General features: G+C 40.4%; 1 protein-coding gene across 1 annotated transcript in view; it reads left to right on the top strand.

Annotated features, from left to right (window-relative positions):
- Positions 1-21752, top strand: part of LOC123771439 (titin) — a 236050-nt gene that overhangs the window by 10978 nt on the left and 203320 nt on the right. Inside the window, exons 2-5 of the mRNA XM_045763962.2 lie at positions 5721-5824; positions 10182-10283; positions 14454-14577; positions 20709-20824. Of these exons, the coding sequence (XP_045619918.2) occupies positions 5721-5824; positions 10182-10283; positions 14454-14577; positions 20709-20824 (446 nt within the window). The remainder of the gene's footprint in view (positions 1-5720; positions 5825-10181; positions 10284-14453; positions 14578-20708; positions 20825-21752) is intronic.

Below are 21752 nucleotides of genomic sequence, written 5' to 3'. Positions count from 1 at the left end.
ATTGCCAGCACTTTCTGGTCTACTGGAGTCACTTCCCCTTGGCCCACGACGAAACCTAAGTATTCTAATCGGGCCTTCCTGAACTCGCTCTTGGCCAGATTAACTGTCAGGTTCGCTTCTTCCAACCGTTGGAACAACTCCGTCAGTCGATTCATGTGTTATTTCCAGCTATCGGCGTACACCACTCTATCGTCTATGTACATGGTGCAGCCTTCCATCCCTCTAAGCACTTCGTTCATCATCCTCTGAAAACAACTTCCGCTGTTCTTCATACCAAACGAAAGCACTTTGTATTGGTACAACCCATCTGGAGTAGCAAATGCTGAGATCTTTCTCGCATTCGGAGACAAAGGGATTTGATAATATCCTTTCAGCAGATCGACCTTGGTGACAAGCCTTGCATTTCCCAGTTGGTCGACGCAATCACTTATTCGGGGCATCGAGTGAGAATCCGACACGGTTATGGAATTCACTTTGCGATAGTCAGTGCAAAAACGATATGATCCATCACTCTTCTTGACCAGCACACAGGGCGAGCTCCACTCACCGTTGCTGGGCTCAGCAAGATCATTCGCTAGCAGATATTTCACCTCCTGTCGCATAATCTTCCTCTTCTCAGGACTCACCCGATAAGCACTCTGCTTGATTGGCTTTCCTCCGCACATGTCCACCTCGTGCACCACACTCTTGTGCCGTCGGGGCACATCTGTAAAAAGTGACTTGTTCTTTCTTATCAGGGTCACTAGATCTCTCCTTTTCCCTTTATCCAGATGATGCAGCCTAGCTCTCTTCTAGATGTATCAAACTTTTTGTATTTGACAGGCGCGTACCATCAGCACGGGCCCACTTTCCTTCCTCTGCTGGCAACACTTGGCTCATCTTCATACACAGAACCAATTTCCCTTCTTGCGATTGTGTTACTCCCTTCACTCTCGCACTCTCTTGCTCCTCTGGGAAGTATAGCTTCAAACGGTTGATATGACATACCTGTGTCTTGCGGGGGTGATTCGGCTTGCTGATCTCATAACTTACAGGACCCACACGCCGAATAACCGAGTATGGACCACCAAAGCGTGATTCCGTCACTCTACCTCTCCCAGGTAGCAACATCATCACTCTGGCTCCTGCCTCGTACTCCCTTGGGACAGCCTTCTTGTCGTACCAGATCGACATCTTTTCTTGCGCTATCTTCAGGTGATCAGCAGCCAATTCCTTCGCCGTTTTCAATCGTTTATGGAATCTCTGCACATACTCTTCCACTGTCCCTAACGTCTTCTCCGCCGTCAACTGCTCCTTCAGCATCAATAACGGGCTCCTTACTTTGTGCCCAAACACTAGTTGGAATGGAGAGAATCCCAGAGACTCAACTATAGCATCTCTGATTGCAAACAGGGCTGGATAGACAGCCTCATCCCATTCTGCTCCCTGTTCTGCGCAATACACTCTTAAGATGGTCTTCAGAGTGGAGTAAAACCTCTCAATCGCTCCCTGCGATTGCGGTCTATAAGGTGATGATCGTAGTTGGGCTATTCCCCAGCTTGCAACAGCCTGCCTAAACCATTTTGACTGGAAAATACTCCCGCAGTCAGACTGGATTTCCTTGGGCACACCTACCCAAGCAAAGAACCGCTGAAGGTGTCCCATGACGCATCTCGATGTCACCTCCTGCACTGGGATCGCCTCTGGAAATCTCGTCGAAGCACACATGATTCGTAGTATTTAGTTTTGGCTCTTCTAATTATTTTAGATAGCAATGACAAGTAATTCTTTGAAAATTCTTTGGAGATGATTCCTAACCTATACTTCTTCTCAAGGTCATGTTTTTTATTAATGGATTTAAGTATTCCCTTTGTAAGCCAAGAATTGCTTAGCCTTTTAGTTTTGACTTATTTTGTTAGCATAGGTCTTTGTCAACTACCATTCAAGCTGTCATTGCAATCAATCTTAGCTACCTATGTGCTTTAATATACTGTACCTACAATTTTCTCTCATCTTCTTTTTTTCATTTCATGTAACTGTTATCATGTTTTTGTCTATAAATTTTGCAAGTATTTACCTCCTTAAAATTTTCTTAGATTAAGGACCTGCCCGAAACGCTGCGCGTGCTAGTGGCTTTACAAGACTGTAATTACCATATTTGTATCCTCACATTCCTTATGTACATTCTTGTATATGCATAAATAAATAAATAAATAAATAAATAAATAGGACAGTGGGTGTTATAAAGGCTGAGAGTTTTTTGAAGAAAATATTGCACTGCTAGGTTGATGTCCCCTATGTTACCTAATTCGGACTCCCAGTTGACATTAGCAGCAGCAGCTATCAAATTGCCTATGGCAGTTTCACTGTGCAGCCTAAAGCTGATCTCCCTTGTCTCTGGAGGTGGTTTGTTAATGTTAGTTAGGAGAAATGTGGGGTAATGGTCTGTAATGCTATCGATGATTATCCTTGAAGTATGTGGAGAGGTTATGTTGGTCCAGATGTGATCAAGAGCCATGGCAGTACTATCAGTGATTCTAGTAGGTCTAGTGATTAAGGGTATGAGGAAGCAGGAATTCATACAGTTGAGGAAGCTGGCAGCAGTAGGGTTTTCAGGCTCACAGAGGTCACCAGAATTGTTCGGACATTCGGACACCAGATCCCTGTGGAACTGGCAGACATTCCGGAAACAGCGATCACAACACCTTTTGGACTGTTTGAATTCGTCTGGATGCCTTTTGGTCTACAGAATGCAGCCCAGACATTCCAACGCTTCATCGACCCAGTAGTTAAGGACCTTCCTTTTTGCTACGCCTACATTGATGATCTGCTGGTGGCCAGTACATCACCAACAGAACATCTGATCTGTTTACCTCCGACTCCTTCTCACCCGTCTGTGCAACTTCGGCTTGCAGCTCAACTCCGAGAAGTGTATTTTCCATGTTCCAGAGCTGGATTTCTTGAGACACCATGTGTCAGCAGCATGGGTCTAACCACTAGAGAAGAAAATCGAGGCACTCAAGGAATTCCCGTGCCCATCCACTCCAAAGAAGTTGCAAGAATTTCTTGGTGTGGTGAATTTTTATCATTGATTCATCCCACATTGTTCGGACATCTTGTGACACTTATACGACCTCTTACGTGGTCAGAAACATACGTCCCGTTTTCCGTTGGAGTGGACTCCTCAGGCAGAGACAGCATTCACCGACATAAAACACAAGCTGGCGGAATTCACCTTACTCACACACCCAGTGTCTGACACTCCCACCAATCTCTCTACCGACGCTTCAAACACAGCTATTGGTGCTGTACTACAACAGCTCATTGAAGGAGAATGGCACCCAATTGCATTCTTTTCAGCACGCCTGTCTCCCGCTGAAGAGATGTACAGTACTTTTGATAGGGAACTGCTCGCCCTCTACGCAGCCATACAACATTTCCAGCACTTCCTCGAGGGGCGGAATTTTCACATCCTCACAGACCACAAACCCCCTCACGTATGCACTGGCGGCCAAGGGTGATGCTCATTCTCCTCAAGTAGCCAACCACCTGGGATTTATCTCCCAATTTACCTCAGATATCCACCATGTCAAAGGAACTAACAATATCATAGTCGATGCACTGTCTCGACCCACCATAAACCACGTCGTGAAAAACGTAGCTCAGGTGGACTATTGTGTAATCAGCAAGGCACAACGGGAAGACCCTGATCTGCAGCCATTACGAACATCTGACACAGCTCTCTGGTTCATCGAGATTCCCATGGAAGATGGTGGTAGTATAATCTGTGACACCTCACGGACGGGAGCACTTAGGCCCTGCATTCCTGCCCAGTTTCGCTGGAAAACGTTCTCAGTATTTCACTCCCAAGCACACCCAGGAGTACGTGCTTCCCAGAAACTAGTAACAGAGTGTGTCGTATGGCCAGGAATCAATGCCGATGTTTGACTTTGGACTCGCTCGTGTCGCCAGTGCCAGCGAGCGAAAACACATCAACACACAAAGAGCCCTCTTCAACAGTTCCCGTTACCTTCTGACCGTTTCGAGGTGGTGCATGTAAACATCATTGGACCGTTACCGTTGGCAAGAGGATATTCTTATCTACTCACCTGCATTGATCGATTCTCCAGATGGCCGGAAGCAATCCCATTAATCAACATATCAGCTGAGTCAGTGGTCCAGGCTTTCCTCTCTGGATGGGTCACCAGTTTTGGCAGCCCCTCTGTCATCATCACCAACCAAGGACGACAGTTCGAATCATATCTATGGAAGGAACTTATGGAATTCCTTGGCACCACACACAACCGAACCACAGCATACCACCCTGAGTCGAACGGAATGGTAGAATGCTTTCATGGACAACTAAAAGCTGCCCTAAGAGCTCAAGCACGCCCTGATGATTGGATCGACAACCTTCCATTAGTCTTGCTTGGCATTTGTTCCGCCACGAAGGAGGGCAGTGGATTCTTGGTAGCAGACTTAGTATACGGATCTAGCCTGCAGCTTTCGGGCGAATTCTTAACCCTAACGCCACTCATCACACCCCCAGACCCCACTTTTGTCCAGAAATTATGGGCGGCCATGACAAGCATTCGGCCTATACCACCACGCCAACCGACAACTCGTGCTACATATGTGCCTCATGAGCTCCACACAACTGAACACGTGTTTGTAAGAATCGACGCTGTTCGACGCCCTCTACAGTCACCTTACGAAGGACCATTTAAAGTGGTTTCTCAAACACAGAAGTTCTTCACCATTGAACACCGAGGACAGCGGATAAACATCTCCATCGATCGCCTTAAACCAGCACACTGTGATGCTGCCCCAGACATCCCTCCACAGACACATCTGCCGACTACGCCATTCACTTTTCGACCACAGTTACCAGCAGCACCACCACCTATGACAACGGACGATCCTGTACGACCTCCCATCCTACAACCCCAGTTACCAGCTGCACCACCACCTGATCCTATGACGATGGACAATCCTGTGCGACCTCCCACCCTATGACCCCAGTTAGATGACATCAGCAAAGAGGAAGAAGTTAACTTTGAGGGTTATACAATGAGAGCAGGGCATACAATTCACCGACCAGCTAGGTTCATTGATCAAGTGTTTTTCCTTTCATCCCCTGGGAGGGGGAGTTCTGTAGGGAGTAGATTATCCCAATAATATACTCGCTCCAAACACATTAGCCTAATGAGAGATGAGAGAAGCAAAGCTCTTCTTGGTACTAATTATGGAACTCAAAACTTTCCCAACTTCCACATACTATTCCTGTCAACCTTTGGAGAACAGTGAGGTGTTGCCCGAGCATATAAGCAGCAGAGTGGCGAATAATAACTAGTCTACTTTCAGGTGTGGTCTAGAACAGACACTTGCGAGATACTGTACCGACTCTCAGTGCACTCAACTCACACCATTGCTCGCCAAAGTATCACCTGCAGACTTCTGTATACTCGACCAAATATATATATTCTCTTAGTGTTTGTGTTTATTGTCACCATACTTTACGTAACAATAGAACCGTTACAGAGATGACACGAAATCCCACAAATCGTGGGACATAGTGTGGACAAACAGAGCCAGCCATACTTTATTCCTTCCAAGTGGTCTTGGAAAGGATAAAGTCTTATTGACTTCACTCATTCTCCTCATAGCTACCTACCTACCTTTTTCTCTTCTGTTGTTTGTATGCATATTCTGTGGGTGACTTGTATTTTTGTGTGTTTCAGAGTGCAATTCAGAGAGAGAGCGTGATGATATTAAGCGAATGGAGGTAATGGCAGGAGGCAATCTTACACTTACCTGCTATGCTCAGCCAAGTCACTTACGTTCGGTAAGTTTGCATATATAACAATGTTACCTATTATATCAATAATTTTTTGTTGGTCTTAAATCTATTTTATAAAGTTATTTCACAATTTATGTTGGAACATAAAAAAAACAGCATTGAATGTAATGAAATACCACTTTCTGGGTGAGACCCGGAGGCTCCCCGGTGCTATACTGGGCTGATATGTATATAAGCGACCGTGGCAACAGTCAGTTGATGGAGTTCTAAGCCTAGAACTCCAGCAACATGGTCCCCTCTACAAGGGGACCACGACCCCTCAGAGAGGCACGAGGAGCAATGACCCATAGACACCCCCATGTAGTTGGAAGCAGTCTATATCTTTAGACAACAGATATCTATAGACTATATCTATAGCAGACCTATATAAATTCAGCCAACCTTGTAAAAAATATTTGAAAAGCTAATCTACAAGCAGCTTTACTCTTATCTAACCAAACACAATATACTTAGCTCTTTGCCAATATGGCTTCAGACCAAAAAAAAGCACTAATGATGCACTGATTAGTATGCTTAACTTGATACATGCAGCTCTTGATAAAAATGAGTTCCCTGTTGGGTTATTTGTTGACCTATGTAAGGCTTTTGACACTGTCAACCACTAAAACCTTCTTCTTAAATTACATCATTATGGAGTCAGAGGTCACGCCCTCCAATACTCAGGCTCCAGTATGTTTCTGTGAAGATTTCCATTTCTCCCACCCTACATATTAACATTGATGTTCCACAGGGCAGCATACTTGGCCCTCTCCTCTTTCTCAATCTACATTAATTTGTAACAAAATAGATGGCAAATGCCTTGGCGTAGTCATTGACCACGAGCTGAATTTCCAGGGACACATTCTAAATATATAAAAAAAAGTTTCAAAAACTGTTGGCATTCTTTCTAAGATAAGATATTATGTACCCCGCCCTGCCCTGGTTACTCTCTATTACTCCCTCATCTATCCATATCTCAACTATGGTATTTGTGCTTGGGGTTCTACTACCCAAAATCATTTACGTCCTCTTAATTACTCAACACAAAGCTGCTATTAGGACAATATCCAACTCTAGCCCCAGACATCACTCGGTACCCCTACTCAAATCTCTGAATATGTTAGACATTAAGTCACTGCACATTCTCTCATGTGTATTATACATATATAAAACACTGAACTGTAATGCCAATCCTGACCTCAAAAGCTTCATTGAAGGTTGTGCCTCTAACCTCTCCTCGTAGCTCTTGTCCTTCAGTTCTGGGAGCCACTTAGTGACATGTCGTTGCACCTTTTCCAGTTTGTTGATGTGCTTCTTAAGATATGGGCACCATACAACTGCTGCATATTCCAGCTTTGGTCTAACAAAAGTGGTGAACAATTTCTTTAGTATTTCTCCATCCATGTATTTAAAAGCAATTCTGAAGTTAGAAAGTGTAGCATAGGCTCCTTGCACATTGTTCTTAATGTGGTCCTCAGGTGACAGTTTTCTATCTAGAACCACCCCTAGTTCTCTTTCTTTGTCAGAATTCTTTAAAGATTTCTCACATATTTTATCTTTTATGGTGCCTTAATAAATAGCATTGGTGAGTATACATAATAATACAAATAATATTGAGTAATTATGTTATTATGCTCTATTTTGTTATATATCATATAAACACATTATGCTCTATTTTGTTATATATACTGTATCATATAAACACATTGCCCAATGTTATTATCAGTTACTTTCAACAATGTCCAAAAATATTTTTTTTATGGGATTTTTTTTTTAGGTTTTTAGGTTTTATTTTCCTCCTTTGTTTATTATTTGAATTTGTTTTAACCTTTACATCCTGGAGAAGTCATACTTGTTCCTATGTGAAGCCAAAATTAAATTGGTCAACAAATGAATCAGTTACAACTCACAGAACTTGGAGCTTAGAATTTTTTTGGGGTGATTTTTTTTTACAGATTTCAAAATCTATTTTCCTTGTTTCTTTAGGGTTGTTTTGATGATTAGGGGCCATATTAGGGCTTTTTTTACTTATATAAAGTATACCCTAAATATATTCCCTAAATCATTACAATATAATTATTATAATTATCCTTATATTTTGTTTTTTTGAGGAGTTATTTTTTCTTAACTTCAATTTCTACACACATTGACCTACAACTTTCGCATAATTGAGTACAAATGCCAAACAATGCTTATTACAACATACAAGTATATTCATGAATCAGAACTGCCTTATTCATTGCCGATAACTTCAACTTCAATTATATCTATAACTAGAATTTCAACTTACTTCAAAATCCAAAAATCTAGTTTCTGACCGATTCTCACCATTTTTACATCTAGTGTGCACAGCTGATTTTTCATAAACTCTAAACGTTTGCAGTTATAAATTTTTGTTGTTCAACCCTTGCATGGCACCTGGATATTTAGCATGTGTCACTCACAGGCACATACCAAAAAAAAAAATTATTTTTTTTTTCTTCTAAACCTGTTAATTTGTGTTCACTGATCATGGGAAAAATAATAAAAAAATCGTAAGTGGCATATATTGCCCGCTATAGGGCGGGAAAGTCTGGCAAAAAAACAGGCGCTAGCTCAGCGTGCGTCCCAGGCGGTCTGTTGCTCGCCAGCTGTCAGGCCGGAGTTGCCACAAAGAGATAATTACCTAATTATTTCAATGTCTCTGATTGATTTTTCATAGTTTTTTTGCTGTAATATTATTCAATAGTGTGTAGTGTGATATATTTATATAATAAAATGACTAAATCATCGCTGTACTCAAAAATATGGTGTGCATATTTTTTATTCAATTATGTTCATCAAACAGTGAACAAATACTTTGTCGGTTATTACACTATATGCACAGGTTATATATAAGTATTTGCATGTTTTGTTCACCATAACGAACCACTAAGGTGCTATTATGAGTCAAAAAGTAACGAGGAGTGACCGCCACACACCAGCCAGCCACTCACTCCCTCCCTCAATACCTTACTCGCCCACATTCTCCTCCCACCATACTGTTTTTGCTTTTATTCACTATATACAGATGCTACAAGTATCTACATTCGTGTTCACCATAACGAACCACTAAGTTGGTATGCTGAGTAGCAGTGGCAATGGCATCCAGTGGCAGCCCGCCACTGGCTGCCACTCCCTCCCTCCCTCACCTCACCTGACTTGCCACCATTCTCCTCCCACCATACTGTTTTTGCTTTTATATACAGACGTTATATATAAGTATTTACATGTTTTGTTCAGCATAACTGTACATCTAAGCTTGCATGGTGAGTAAAGGCACATAGACGTAGCTACTCTAAGTGGCTACGGTTCTAAGTAGCTACGCTACTAAGTGGCTCCCAGAACTGAAGGGCAAAAGCTACGAAGAGAGGTTAGAGGCATTAAATATGCCAAAACTGGAAGACAGAAGAAAAAGAGGTGATATGATCACTACATACAAAATAGTAACAGGAATTGATAAAATCGATAGAGAAGATTTCCTGAGACCTGGAACTTTAAAAACAAGAGGTCATAGATATAAACTAGCTAAACACTCAATTTTATAATTATTTTTTATTTTTGTGTTTTTCAAGTTACACTGGTATCATTTAGACAAAGTTGGAGCATTTGCCTAGTAGATTATGCACAAAACATTTAAAAGAGTTTCAGAAAATTTAAAAAAAACTGAGTTCAATGTCACACATCATATGACATTTTGTGCAGTTTAAGGGTTAATTGGCAATCAAACCCAGGATCCCCAATTGTGATTTGAGAATCACAGCATTGAGAACAATTCAAATCAAATCAAATCAAATCAAAATGTTTATTCAGGTAAAAGTACATACATAGAGGATTAGTTACAAACATAATGTTAGATTTATAGATAGAGCTAGTACATACAATACCTAAAGCCACTAGTAAGCATAGCGTTTCGGGCAATTCTCAACAGCCAGCCACAACATCATCTTTTAACAGTGTTGGTCCTTGCTGTTTCACCAAATGAACTTTGCTACTGTCTCTAGCGGTGATCAGCTAAGGTACCTGTCATTTTGCTAGACAGACTTATCTAAAGACATAGCTACAGAAAGCGACAGACTTAGTTATAGTAAGGATGTAATCTACATCCTTTCTCAAGGTGCTTTGTACAATGTTCTGAACAAGATCCTAGAATCTTGCTTATACAGTACAGTACCTTGAGAAAGTATGAAGGTTACAACTAAAAGCTTGGTTTTAATACACATATATTGGACCTTTCCTTCATATTCATTCAAGCACTGCAACACTGTAGTAAGTTTCTCCATTGTATTTAATAGCTGAATTTTTACTTGCAGCCCATGATTGTTGGTATTTGTTATTCTTTCAGTATCGATGGGTTTACATCCGCACAGGAACAAAACGACCACAAGTGCTGAGCTCTGGACGACGGCTTGCAGTTGGGGAACCTAGACTTTCTCTTGATACTAAGGTAAAATTTGTAATAAGGGAAAGGTGGAAACTATTGTAAAAGTTTTTTTGTTGTTAAAGTTGGAAGAGAGCTTAGCTTTAGACTTAAAAGTAAGGAGGGGACAATATGTATTATCACAGTTAAATGCACTTTTAATATCAGTGAGGCTAATATAATACATATTGTTATTTAATCTCATAACAGTAGTTTAAACTGTAGAAGCCTCGATTGTGATACTTTATAGTTTTGACCAGATAATATTTTGTGTTTTAATTAGTGGGGCTTGTATGATATCAATATTTTCATATCAACTTGAAACTTTCAAAGTATGTATTATGCAACCAAAGTCTTTATTGTTATTGGCTTATGTAGCACTTGATGGCAGGTTGTGGAACTATTTTATCATACTATTGAAGAGGAGATGAACCACAATATTACAGACTACAGTATACAATACAGTATGATATCCTGATCTGTTGACAGTTTGGGGGGATTCCAAATTTTTATTTTTTGTTCTTGTACCCTACTATTAGTTTTACTACCTGCTGAAGGAACTTGTCAAAAATAAAGTTGTCAGGCCAGTTGGAGTCTCACCTACGATACTAGTGCATCTGAGATTAGTGCCCCACTAAGTGGTTGTGTGGCGGTGGTGATGAACAAGTGTGTGCAGGTTTGATGGTGGTAGTAGTGAACGAGTGTGTATTCACCTAGTTGTATTCACCTAATAAATAAATAATAAATAAATGTTTATTTAGGTAAGGTACATACATACAAGAGATTTTACAAAGATTGATCGATTTATTGATAGAGCTAGTACATACAATGCCTAAAGCCACTATTATGCAAAGCGTTTTGGGCATGGAAAAACATTAATGACTAAAGCTTAATACTTATTGAGTATAAAGAATAAAATGTGTTGAGAACAAAAAAAAATAGAGATAAAAAAGGGGGGAACATGGCTGAAAAAGCAGCACAAATACAACTAAGTTGACAAACAGCGTTGTTTAAAAAAAACAGACATGGGTTGACATTAGAGGGGTAAGGTAGGTTACAGGGAATTTATTAGGTAGTGCTTCGTTTTTATCTTAAACTGGTTGAGAGAGGTACAGTCTTTAACATGGTTGGGAAGGTTGTTCCACATTTTGGGTCCCTTGATTTGTAGAGCATTTCTAGTTTGATTAAGTCGTACTCTTGGAATATCAAAACTGTTTTATTTCTGGTGTGGTGCTCATGGGTTCTGTTACAACCTACAATGAAGCTTTTGAGGTCAGGATTGGCATTACAGTTCAGCGTTTTATATATGTATAATACACATTAGAGAATGTGCAGTGACTTAATATCTAACATATTCAGAGATTTGAGTAGGGGTACCGAGTGATGTCTAGGGCCAGAGTTGGATATTGTCCTAATAGCAGCTTTGTGTTGAGTAATTAGAGGATGTAATTGATTTTGGGTAGTAGAACCCCAAGCACAAATACCATAGTTGAGGTAAGGATAGATGAGGGAATAATAGAGAGTCACCAGGGCAGGGCGGACCTAGTTGAGCTCTGCTTTTTCAGCCCCCTTCTCAACTGTCAATCAATCAGCTGTTACTAATTTTTTTTGTATTGTTCTCTCCCATCCTCCCTTACACACACACACCCAGGAAGCAGCCCATAACAGCTGTCTAACTCCCAGATACCTATTTACTGCTAGGTAACAGGGGCATCAGGGTGAAAGAAACTGTGCCCATTGTTTCTTGCCGGTGCCAGGAATTGAGCCCTGGACCACAGGATTACATGTCCCACATGCTGTCCACTCAGCCACTGGCCCCTATGTGTGTGCAGGTGTAGTGGTAGTGGTAAACGGGTGTGTGCAGTTGTGGTGGTAGTGGTGAACGAGTGTGTACAGGTGTGGTGGTTGTGGTGAACGAGTGTGTACAGGTGTGGTGGTTGTGGTGAACGAGTGTGTGCAGGTATGGTGGTGATGGTGAATGAGTGTACTCACCTAGTTGTACTCACCCAGTTGTGCTTGTGGGGGTTGAGCTTTTGGCTCTTTGGTCCCGCCTCTCAACCGTCAATCAACTGGTGTACAGATTCCTGAGCCTACTGGGCTCTATCATATCTACATTTGAAACTGTGTATGGAGTCAGCCTCCACCACATCACTTCCTGTGCATTCCATATACTAACTACTCTGACACTGAAAAAGTTATTTCTAATGTCTCTGTGGCTTATTTGAGTACTCAGCTTCCACTGTGTCTCCTTGTGCATATACCATCTGTGTTAAATTGTCTCCTTGTCTGCCCTGTCAATTCCCCTGATGATTTTCTATGTGGTGATCATGTCTCCCTGAGCTCTTCTGTCTTCCAGAGGTGCAGTTCATGCAGCCTTTCCTCGTAACTCATGACTCTTAGTTCTGAGACTAGCCTAGTGGCATACCTCTGAACGTTTTCCAGCTTCGTCTTGTGCTTGACAAGATAGGGGTTCCATGCTGGAGCCACATACTCCATGATTGGCCTTACATATGTAGTATACAAGGTTCTGAAGGATTCCCTACACAGGTTTATGAAGGCAGTTCTGATGTTAGCCAGCATTGCATATGCCGCTGATGTTCTTCTTTTGACGTGGGCTTCAGGAGACAGGTTTTGCGTGATATCAACTCCTAGATCTTTCTCTCTGTCCGCTTCATGAAGGACTTCATTTCCCATTTGGTATTCAGTGTCTGGCCTCCCATTTCCTCCACCTAGTTTCATTACCTCACATTTACTTGGGGTTGAACTTTAGTAGCCATTTGTTGGACCATTCCTTGGACCATTTCATTCCATTTGAACAAGAGTGTATGCAGGTGTGGTGGTGATGGTGGTGAACATGTGTGTGCAGGTATGGTGGTGGTGGTGAACGAGTGTGTACTCACCTAGTTGTACTCACCTAGTTGTGCTTGTGGGGGTTGAGCTCTGGCTCTTTGGTCCCGCCTCTCAACCGTCAATCAACAGGTAATTACCTAAGTGTAATTACCTAAGTGTAGTTACAGGATGAGAGCTACGCTCGTGGTGCCCCATCTTCCCAGCACTCTTTGTCATATAACGCTTTGAAACTACTGACGGTCTTGGCCTCCACCACCTTCTCCCCTAACATGTTCCAACCGTCTACCACTATGTTTGCGAAAGTGAATTTTCTTATATTTCTTCAGCATCTGTGTTTAGCTAGTTTATATCTATGACCTCTTGTTCTTAAAGTTCCAGGTCTCAGGAAATCTTCCCTATCGATTTTATCAATTCCTGTTACTATTTTGTATGTAGTGATCATATCACCTCTTTTTCTTCTGTCTTCTAGTTTTGGCATGTTTAATGCTTCTAACCTCTCCTCGTAGCTCTTGCCCTTCAGTTCTGGGAGTCACTTAGTAGCATGTCTTTGCACCTTTTCCAGTTTGTTGATGTGCTTCTTAAGATATGGGCACCACACAACAGCTGCATATTCTAGCTTTGGCCTAACAAAAGTCATGAACAATTTCTTTAGTATATCGCCATCCATGTATTTAAATGCAATTCTGAAGTTAGAAAGCATAGCATAGGCTCCTTGCACAATATTCTTTATGTGGTCCTCAGGTGATAGTTTTCTATCTAGAACCACTCCTAGATCTCTTTCTTTGTCAGAATTCTTTAAAGATTTCTCACATAATATATAGGTTGTGTGGGGTCTATGTTCTCCTATTCCACATTCCATAACATGACATTTATTAACATTAAATTCCATTTGCCAAGTGGTGCTCCATATACTTATTTTATCCAGGTCTTCTTGAAGGGCATGACAATCATCTAAATTTCTTATCCTTCCTATTATCTTAGCATCATCAGCAAACATGTTCATATAATTCTGTATACCAACTGGTAGATCATTTATGTAGACAATAAACATCACTGGTGCAAGAACTGAACCCTGTGGTACTCCACTTGTGACATTTCTCCATTCCGATACATTGCCTCTGATTACTGCCCTCATTTTTCTATCAGTCAGAAAATTTTTCATCCATGATAGAAGCTTACCTGTCACCTCACCAATATTTTCCAGTTTCCAGAATAACCTCTTATGTGGAACTCTGTCGAAAGCCTTTTTTAGGTCCAGATAGATGCAGTCAACCCAACCATCTCTTTTCGGTAATATTTTTACATTGGTTTTTGTTTTTACATTGATTCTTATTAATATTTTTTCAGGCAGAAGATGGAAAAATTACACTAAAATTGACCCTGTCTGACATCCGCCCATATGAGTCTGGCATCTTCATGTGCTGGAGACAGGGACTTCAACCTGATCCCCAAATTCTGCTTACTGTATTAGGTGAGAAGGGAAAGAGAGAGAGAGAGAGAGAGCAGAAGATATATATATATATATATATATATATATATATATATATATATATATATATATATATATATATATATATATATATGTCGTACCTAATAGCCAGAACGCACTTCTCAGCCTATTATTCAAGGCCCGATTTGCCTAATAAGCCAAGTTTTCATGAATTAATGTTTTTTCGTCTACCTAACCTACCTAACCTAACCTAACCTAGCTTTTTTTGGCTACCTAACCTAACCTTACCTATAAATATAGGTTAGGTTAGGTTAGGTAGGGTTGGTTAGGTTCGGTCATATATCTACGTTAATTTTAACTCTAATAAAAAAAAATTGACCTCATACATAGAGAAAAGGGTAGCTTTATCATTTCATAAGAAAAAAATATAGTAAATATATTAATTCAGGAAAACTTGGCTTATTAGGCAAATCGGGCCTTGAATAGTAGGCTGAGAAGTGAGTTCTGGCTACTAGGTACGACATATATATATATATATATATATATATATATATGTCGTACCTAATAGCCAGAACTCACTTTTCAGCCTACTATGCAAGGCCTGATTTGCCTAATAAGCCAAGTTTTCATGAATTAATTGTTTTTCGACTACCTAACCTACCTAACCTAACCTAACCTAACTTTTTCGGCTACCTAACCTAACCTAACCTATAAAGATAGGTTAGGTTAGGTTAGGTAGGGTTGGTTAGGTTCGGTCATATATCTACGTTAATTTTACATCAAATAAAAAAAAATTGACCTCATACATAATGAAATGGGTAGCTTTATCTTTTCATAAGAAAAAAAATAGAGAAAATATATTAATTCAGGAAAACTTGGCTTATTAGGCAAATCGGGCCTTGCATAGTAGGCTGAAAAGTGCGTTCTGGCTACTAGGTACGACATATATATATATATATATATATATATATATATATATATGTCGTACCTAGTAGCCAGAACGAACTTTTCAGCCTACTATGCAAGGCCCGATTTGCCTAATAAGCCAAGTTTTCATGAATTAATGTTTTTTCGACTACCTAACCTACCTAACCTAACCTAACCTAACTTTTTCGGCTACCTATCCTAACCTAACCTATAAAGATAGGTTAGGTTAGGTTAGGTAGGGTTGGTTAGGTTCGGTCATATATCTACGTTAATTTTAACTCAAATAAAAAAAAATTGACCTCATACATAATGAAATGGGTAGCTTTATCATTACATAAGAAAAAAATTAGAGAAAATATATTAATTCAGTAAAACTTGGCTTATTAGGCAAATCGGGCCATGTATAGTAGGCTGAGAAGTGCGTTCTGGCTACTAGGTACGACATATATATATATATATATATATATATATATATATATATATATATATATATATATATATATATATATATATATATATATATATATATATATATATATATATATATATATATATATATATATATATATATATATATATATATATATATATATATATATATATATATATATATATATATATATATATATATATATATATATATATATATATATATATATATATATATATATATATATATATATATATATATATATATATATATATATATATATATATATATATATATATATATATATATATATATATATATATATATATATATATATATATATATATATATATATATATATATATATATATATATATATATATATATATATATATATATATATATATATATATATATATATATATATATATATATATATATATATATATATATATATATATATATATATATATATATATATATATATATATATATATATATATATATATATATATATATATATATATATATATATATATATATATATATATATATATATATATATATATATATATATATATATATATATATATATATATATATATATATATATATATATATATATATATATATATATATATATATATATATATATACACTGTCTCCACTCGATCATCCGGACTATATGGGAAGGACCCCCAGCCGGATTATCACATTTTTCGGATAATGGTACTTTTTCACCTACGAGTCCAAAAGTGACCATTTCCAACTATTTTTATACTACAAACAACATAATTTGAATTGCCTTGCCACATACAATTATTAAATATTCAACTAGAAACCTCAACTTACCTTGTTGGTGTTCGTCTTCTTGATTGATGCCACACATCTTGAAGTTAAAAATTCTTAACAATTTACGTAACCTATACTAACACAACACTAAAATTAACACTTAAAATTACTGTACAGTTCATTAAGCTAAGTTAGTTTTGACTGCCAGCTGCTGAAGCCTCACTGGTTGAGGGCATTTGGGTTGCCTGTGAGGCCTCACTTGTTGAAGGTGCTTGCTTGCACCTCACTTGTTGAAGCGCTTGCATGCCCTCACTTGTTGAAGGCGCTTGGCTTGCCTGTGACGCCTCACTTGTTAAAGGCGCTTGCTTGCGCCTCACTTGTTGAAAGCGCTTGGCTTGCCTGTGGCGCCTCACTTGTTGAAAGCGCTTGGCTTGCCTATAATGCCTCACTTGTTGAAGGAGCTTGGCTTGCCTGTGGCGCCTCACTTGTTGAAGGCGCTTGGCTGCCTGTGACGCCTCACTGTTTGAACAACACGTAACTTGTCTTTAATTGCTAGGACAATCTTCTTCCTCTTAACACTTCCAGAATGATTGATGCTGCTACCAGACATATTCTTGGCCAAAAATGTTCAAAATTACTATGAAAATTAAGAAAGCTATTTAAAAAAATATTTCACTAATGGCGCAACACTGTGAGGCCGCACTGGTTGAGGCGTATAACTGTGACTTGTCTTTAATTGTTAGGACAACTTTCTTCCTCTTAACACCTCCAGAACGATTGATGCTGCTACCAGACATAGTCTTGGCCAAAAATGTTCAAAGTTACTATGAAAATAAAAAAGTTATTTAAAAAAATATTTCACTAATGGCGCAGCACTGTGTATAACACGAGGGACGGACGCACATGGGTTGACCAGTGTTGGACAGGTCCACTTGGGGCAGCCATAGCGTTACGTAGGCCGCCAGGAGGAAAAAAATTCACAATATTTTTTAAGGAAACTTCAGCCTGTGCACAATGCTTTTAGGAAACTTATTTATTTGTTATTACATAATTACTAGTAGTTATTTTATTTGTTTTTGGCTATGATTAATTGTTCTAAAATTAATGGTAATTCCTGTACCCAGGTAGTCCCTCCTGACGCACCCCTCCCACCCTCCCAACACCACCCACCCACCCAACCCCCACCTACACCATGCGCCTCGAGTCTCGGGCAGACGGGATTAATACCGTATGGCCTGCCTCATGTTTTCATATACGGACAAAGGCACGATTATCTGGGGGACTGACCGGATAGTGTAATTTCTGCAGAAAACCTGCTTTAATCCGGTCCCTGTGGCTATTTTGGCCGGATATTGTGATAACTTTATCCGTTCACGATTTTGGCCGTATAAGGGCATTTTTCGGATGTTCGAATCCCGGATAATCGCGGGGTTACAGTATATATATATATATATATATATATATATATATATATATATATATATATATATATATATATATATATATATATATATATATATATATATATATATATATATACACATACATACATACATACATACATACATACATACATACATACATACATACATACATACATACATACATACATATATACACACACACACACCCCAGATGTTAGGATTATATCAATGTCCCACCAGGGTTGAACTACTTAACCTTTCCAGAATGCAATCCCACAACAAGCTGACAAACTCCTAGGTGCCTATTAACTGCTAGGTGAACAGGGTTATTAAGTGATGGGAAAAATGCCGAGGCCACTTAATTCCTAAAAATGTCAGATGTAACACAAACAAGTAATATTGGTTTCAAGTTCAACAAGTTAGAATGTGGGACAGAAAACAGGAGATGCCTTTTCTGGGGGAAGCCCCATCAGCTCCCCGGAGTTATCCAGGCTGATATGTAACTATTAGATTTCTGGCATCAGTCAAAGTGCATGAAGTTCTCGCCTACCAGGGACCTCAAGCCAGAACCTGACCCCTCAGAAAAGCATGAGGAGCAATGGCCTATAGAAACCCCTGTGTGGTTGGAAGCATTCTATGTATGTCATTGACCGGGTCTGGCACCCAGAAAGATAGGCGCCCCCAAAACAAACCCCTATTCTGATGAAAATATTGCTACCAAATGCCGAACGAGTGGTTACCTTACCTTGAGGTTACCTTGAGGTGCTTCCGGGGCTTAGCGTCCCCACGGCCTGGTTGCTGGGCTCCTGGTTGCCGGACTGATCAACCAGGCTGTTGGATGCGGCTGCTCGCAGCCTGATGTATGAGTCACAGCCTGGTTGATCAGGTATCCTTTGGAGGTGCTTATCCAGTTCTCTCTTGAACACTGTGAGGGGATTGCCAGTTATGCCCCTTATGTGTAGCGGAAGCGTCTTGAACAGTCTCGGGCCTCTGATGTTGATAGAGTTCTCTCTCAGAGTACCTGTTGCACCTCTGCTTTTCAACGGGGGTATTCTGCACATCCTGCCATGTCTTCTGGTCTCATGTGATGTTATTTCTGTGTGCAGGTTTGGGACCAGCCCCTCTAATATTTTCCACGTGTAAATTATTATGTATCTCTCCCGCCTGCACTCAAGTGGACAGAACTTCCTAAATGAAAATTAGTATGATGACATCCAGTCACCACGCCGCTGTCTGTGCAACCCCCCCCCCACCTTCCTGGGAGAGGGAAAGGGAAAGCCCCAGACCTCTGCACCTGCGATCCAACCGACAGTTCTTGGCTGATGTAATACTGGCTGGTCGGGTGTCTTGTGGCGTGGTCTGTCTCTACAGGTGATGTGTGAGCCAGGAGTAATATTCTACAGTACTCGGGCTGCATGCACCTAGGGTTTTCTTTCCTAGGTGCCCAGTAAGTATTGCCCATGGGGCATGGGGGCCATCTTCCACAAGTCACCTTGGGATCTACCTCCACTGTTTCTTTTACTGCTTGGTACTTGGCTGCCCTTGGAATCAGCTGGGGTCTTGTTGCCCTTGTTTGCCTCTGGGTAGGAGGTATTTCTCATCACTGGAAGGGGCGCAGGTTACTGCACAGCTAGTTTTCACCTATTATAGTGGCCGGCTCTGTTTCGCCTGTTCCTGGTAAGGTATGTTGTCCTCTTGTGGGGTTTTCTTTTGTTTATGTTTTTCCTGCCAGGTGGGGGTTCTGCCTTTGGTTGGTTGCTCCCATGTTTCTTTTAGGGTCCTCTTATATATAGGTGTTTTGGTGGTACCCTCCTGCTTGGCCCCGGTGCGTGGACATGTCCCAGGGGTTCAGCTTTAGAAGTTTGCTTGGTAGTTTTGGGTCCTGGTTCGCAGTACAGTTACCCTGCCTAGGCTTTCCTTAGCATGTTACCAAGGCTAAGGGCCCTGGGAAACTCCGCAGGGGCTCTGTGGTCTGATGGATGTGACCTTTGAGTCCCCCCTCGCTTCGTGCGAGGTTGATGGTTGCTCTGTCCCCTTGTCTCAGGGTGACATTCACTGGTTGTGCCTCTGCCATGCTGCCTGTAGGGTCGGTAGTTCTTTTGAACTACCGACCCGTAGTCCTGCGACATTATTGTTGGTGCGTCCCCAGTAAGCAAGTGTGCCATGCACTTTGACAGATGCTGGAAAGGTAATAGTTACATATCAGCCTGGGATAGCTCTGGGGAGCCTCCGGGTCTCACCCAGAAAATGGCGTTTCATTACATTCAATGCTGGTTTTTTACCCTTAGGGCTATAAACCCATGAACTGCTTACCTACCGAGACTGTAAATGCAAAATCAATGCTGCAATCCCAGATCCAGCTCAATAAAATCATCCAGACAAGTGGGGGCTTTGACAAGCCACTGGCTTCTTATTCTCATTGATGCCACTAGAGATAGTGGCCCTCGGGTAGACTTAAGTAAATCAAAGTACATAGAGACATATAAGTACATAGAGACATATTTCTCTGAAGTGTCCTTTCAATTAAGAGGGAGAGGGCTGTGAATTAGGTTAATTGTTTCATTCATTACTTTTGACAGAACCAGGGACATCATCTGAGCGTCAGGTGATTGCAAAGGCAGATGGTCCATCAGAAGTTAAATATGGAGATCCAGCCACATTTACATGTACCATAACTCCAGGCTGGCCAGTTAAGGTGAGTAAGAGTGGTTAGGAAAGTACAATAATTGAATAAGTACAAAACTAAATTGCTTTTTGGAGAGGCTTTAAAATTTACTTTTGCTTATTGCCAGCAGTAAAGTACATTAATCATCTTTTAGTATAAGAACATTAATAAACTAAAGAAGTGTATAATATTGACTTATTATAGTACTCATTTGCAGTGAAAGGTAAATTACCTAAATGTAATTATACCTAAGTGTAGATACGGGATGAGAAATACGCTCATGGTGTTCCGTCTTCCCAGCACTCTTTATCATATAACACTTTAAAACTACTGAAGGCTTTTGCCTCTACCACTTTCAACAAATCCACAAGGGCCGTGACGAGTGTTCGAACCTACATTCAAATGTTCCTAGATCTCACCTAACTTGTTCCAACCGTCTACCACTCTGTTTGTGAAAGGGAATTTTCTCATATTTCTTCGGCAGCTTTGTTTAGTTAGTTTAAATCTATGACCTCTATGTGGGCCTGTGGGCCGCTCCAAGCAATAGCCTGGTGAACCAACCTCTCACTAGTCAAGCCTAGCCTCGGGCCGGGCTTTGGGAGTACATGAACTCCCAGAACCCCATCCAGCAGGTATCGAGCAGGTCTCTCTGCCGTCGGTTGCCTGGTGTGCAGGTTTCTGGGCCTGCTGGGTTCTGTCGTGTCTCCGTTGGCCCTGTCTGGGGTCTGCCTGCACCGTTCTCTGCCTTTGCAGAGGCAAGTTGTTACTTACATGTTGCGTGTTGTGGCAGTGCATGTTGCTGCTGCGCGTGTGCATTGGTAACGTGTTTCGTGATGGCGTATCCTTATTCCTGTGTCCGGTTGTGGTGTGGCACTTTGCTGCTGTTTTGTGCCTAGGGTTTGCGTATGGGGTTTGCTTGTTATTTTTTGCAGTCTTCGAGTCCCTGGCTTGGCCTTTC

This window comes from Procambarus clarkii, chromosome 14, assembly GCF_040958095.1.
Source record: "Procambarus clarkii isolate CNS0578487 chromosome 14, FALCON_Pclarkii_2.0, whole genome shotgun sequence".
NCBI classification, from domain to species: Eukaryota; Metazoa; Arthropoda; class Malacostraca; order Decapoda; family Cambaridae; genus Procambarus; species Procambarus clarkii.
The sequence above is the reverse complement of the archived record's forward strand: the minus strand, read 5'-3'. Positions and strand labels throughout refer to the sequence as shown.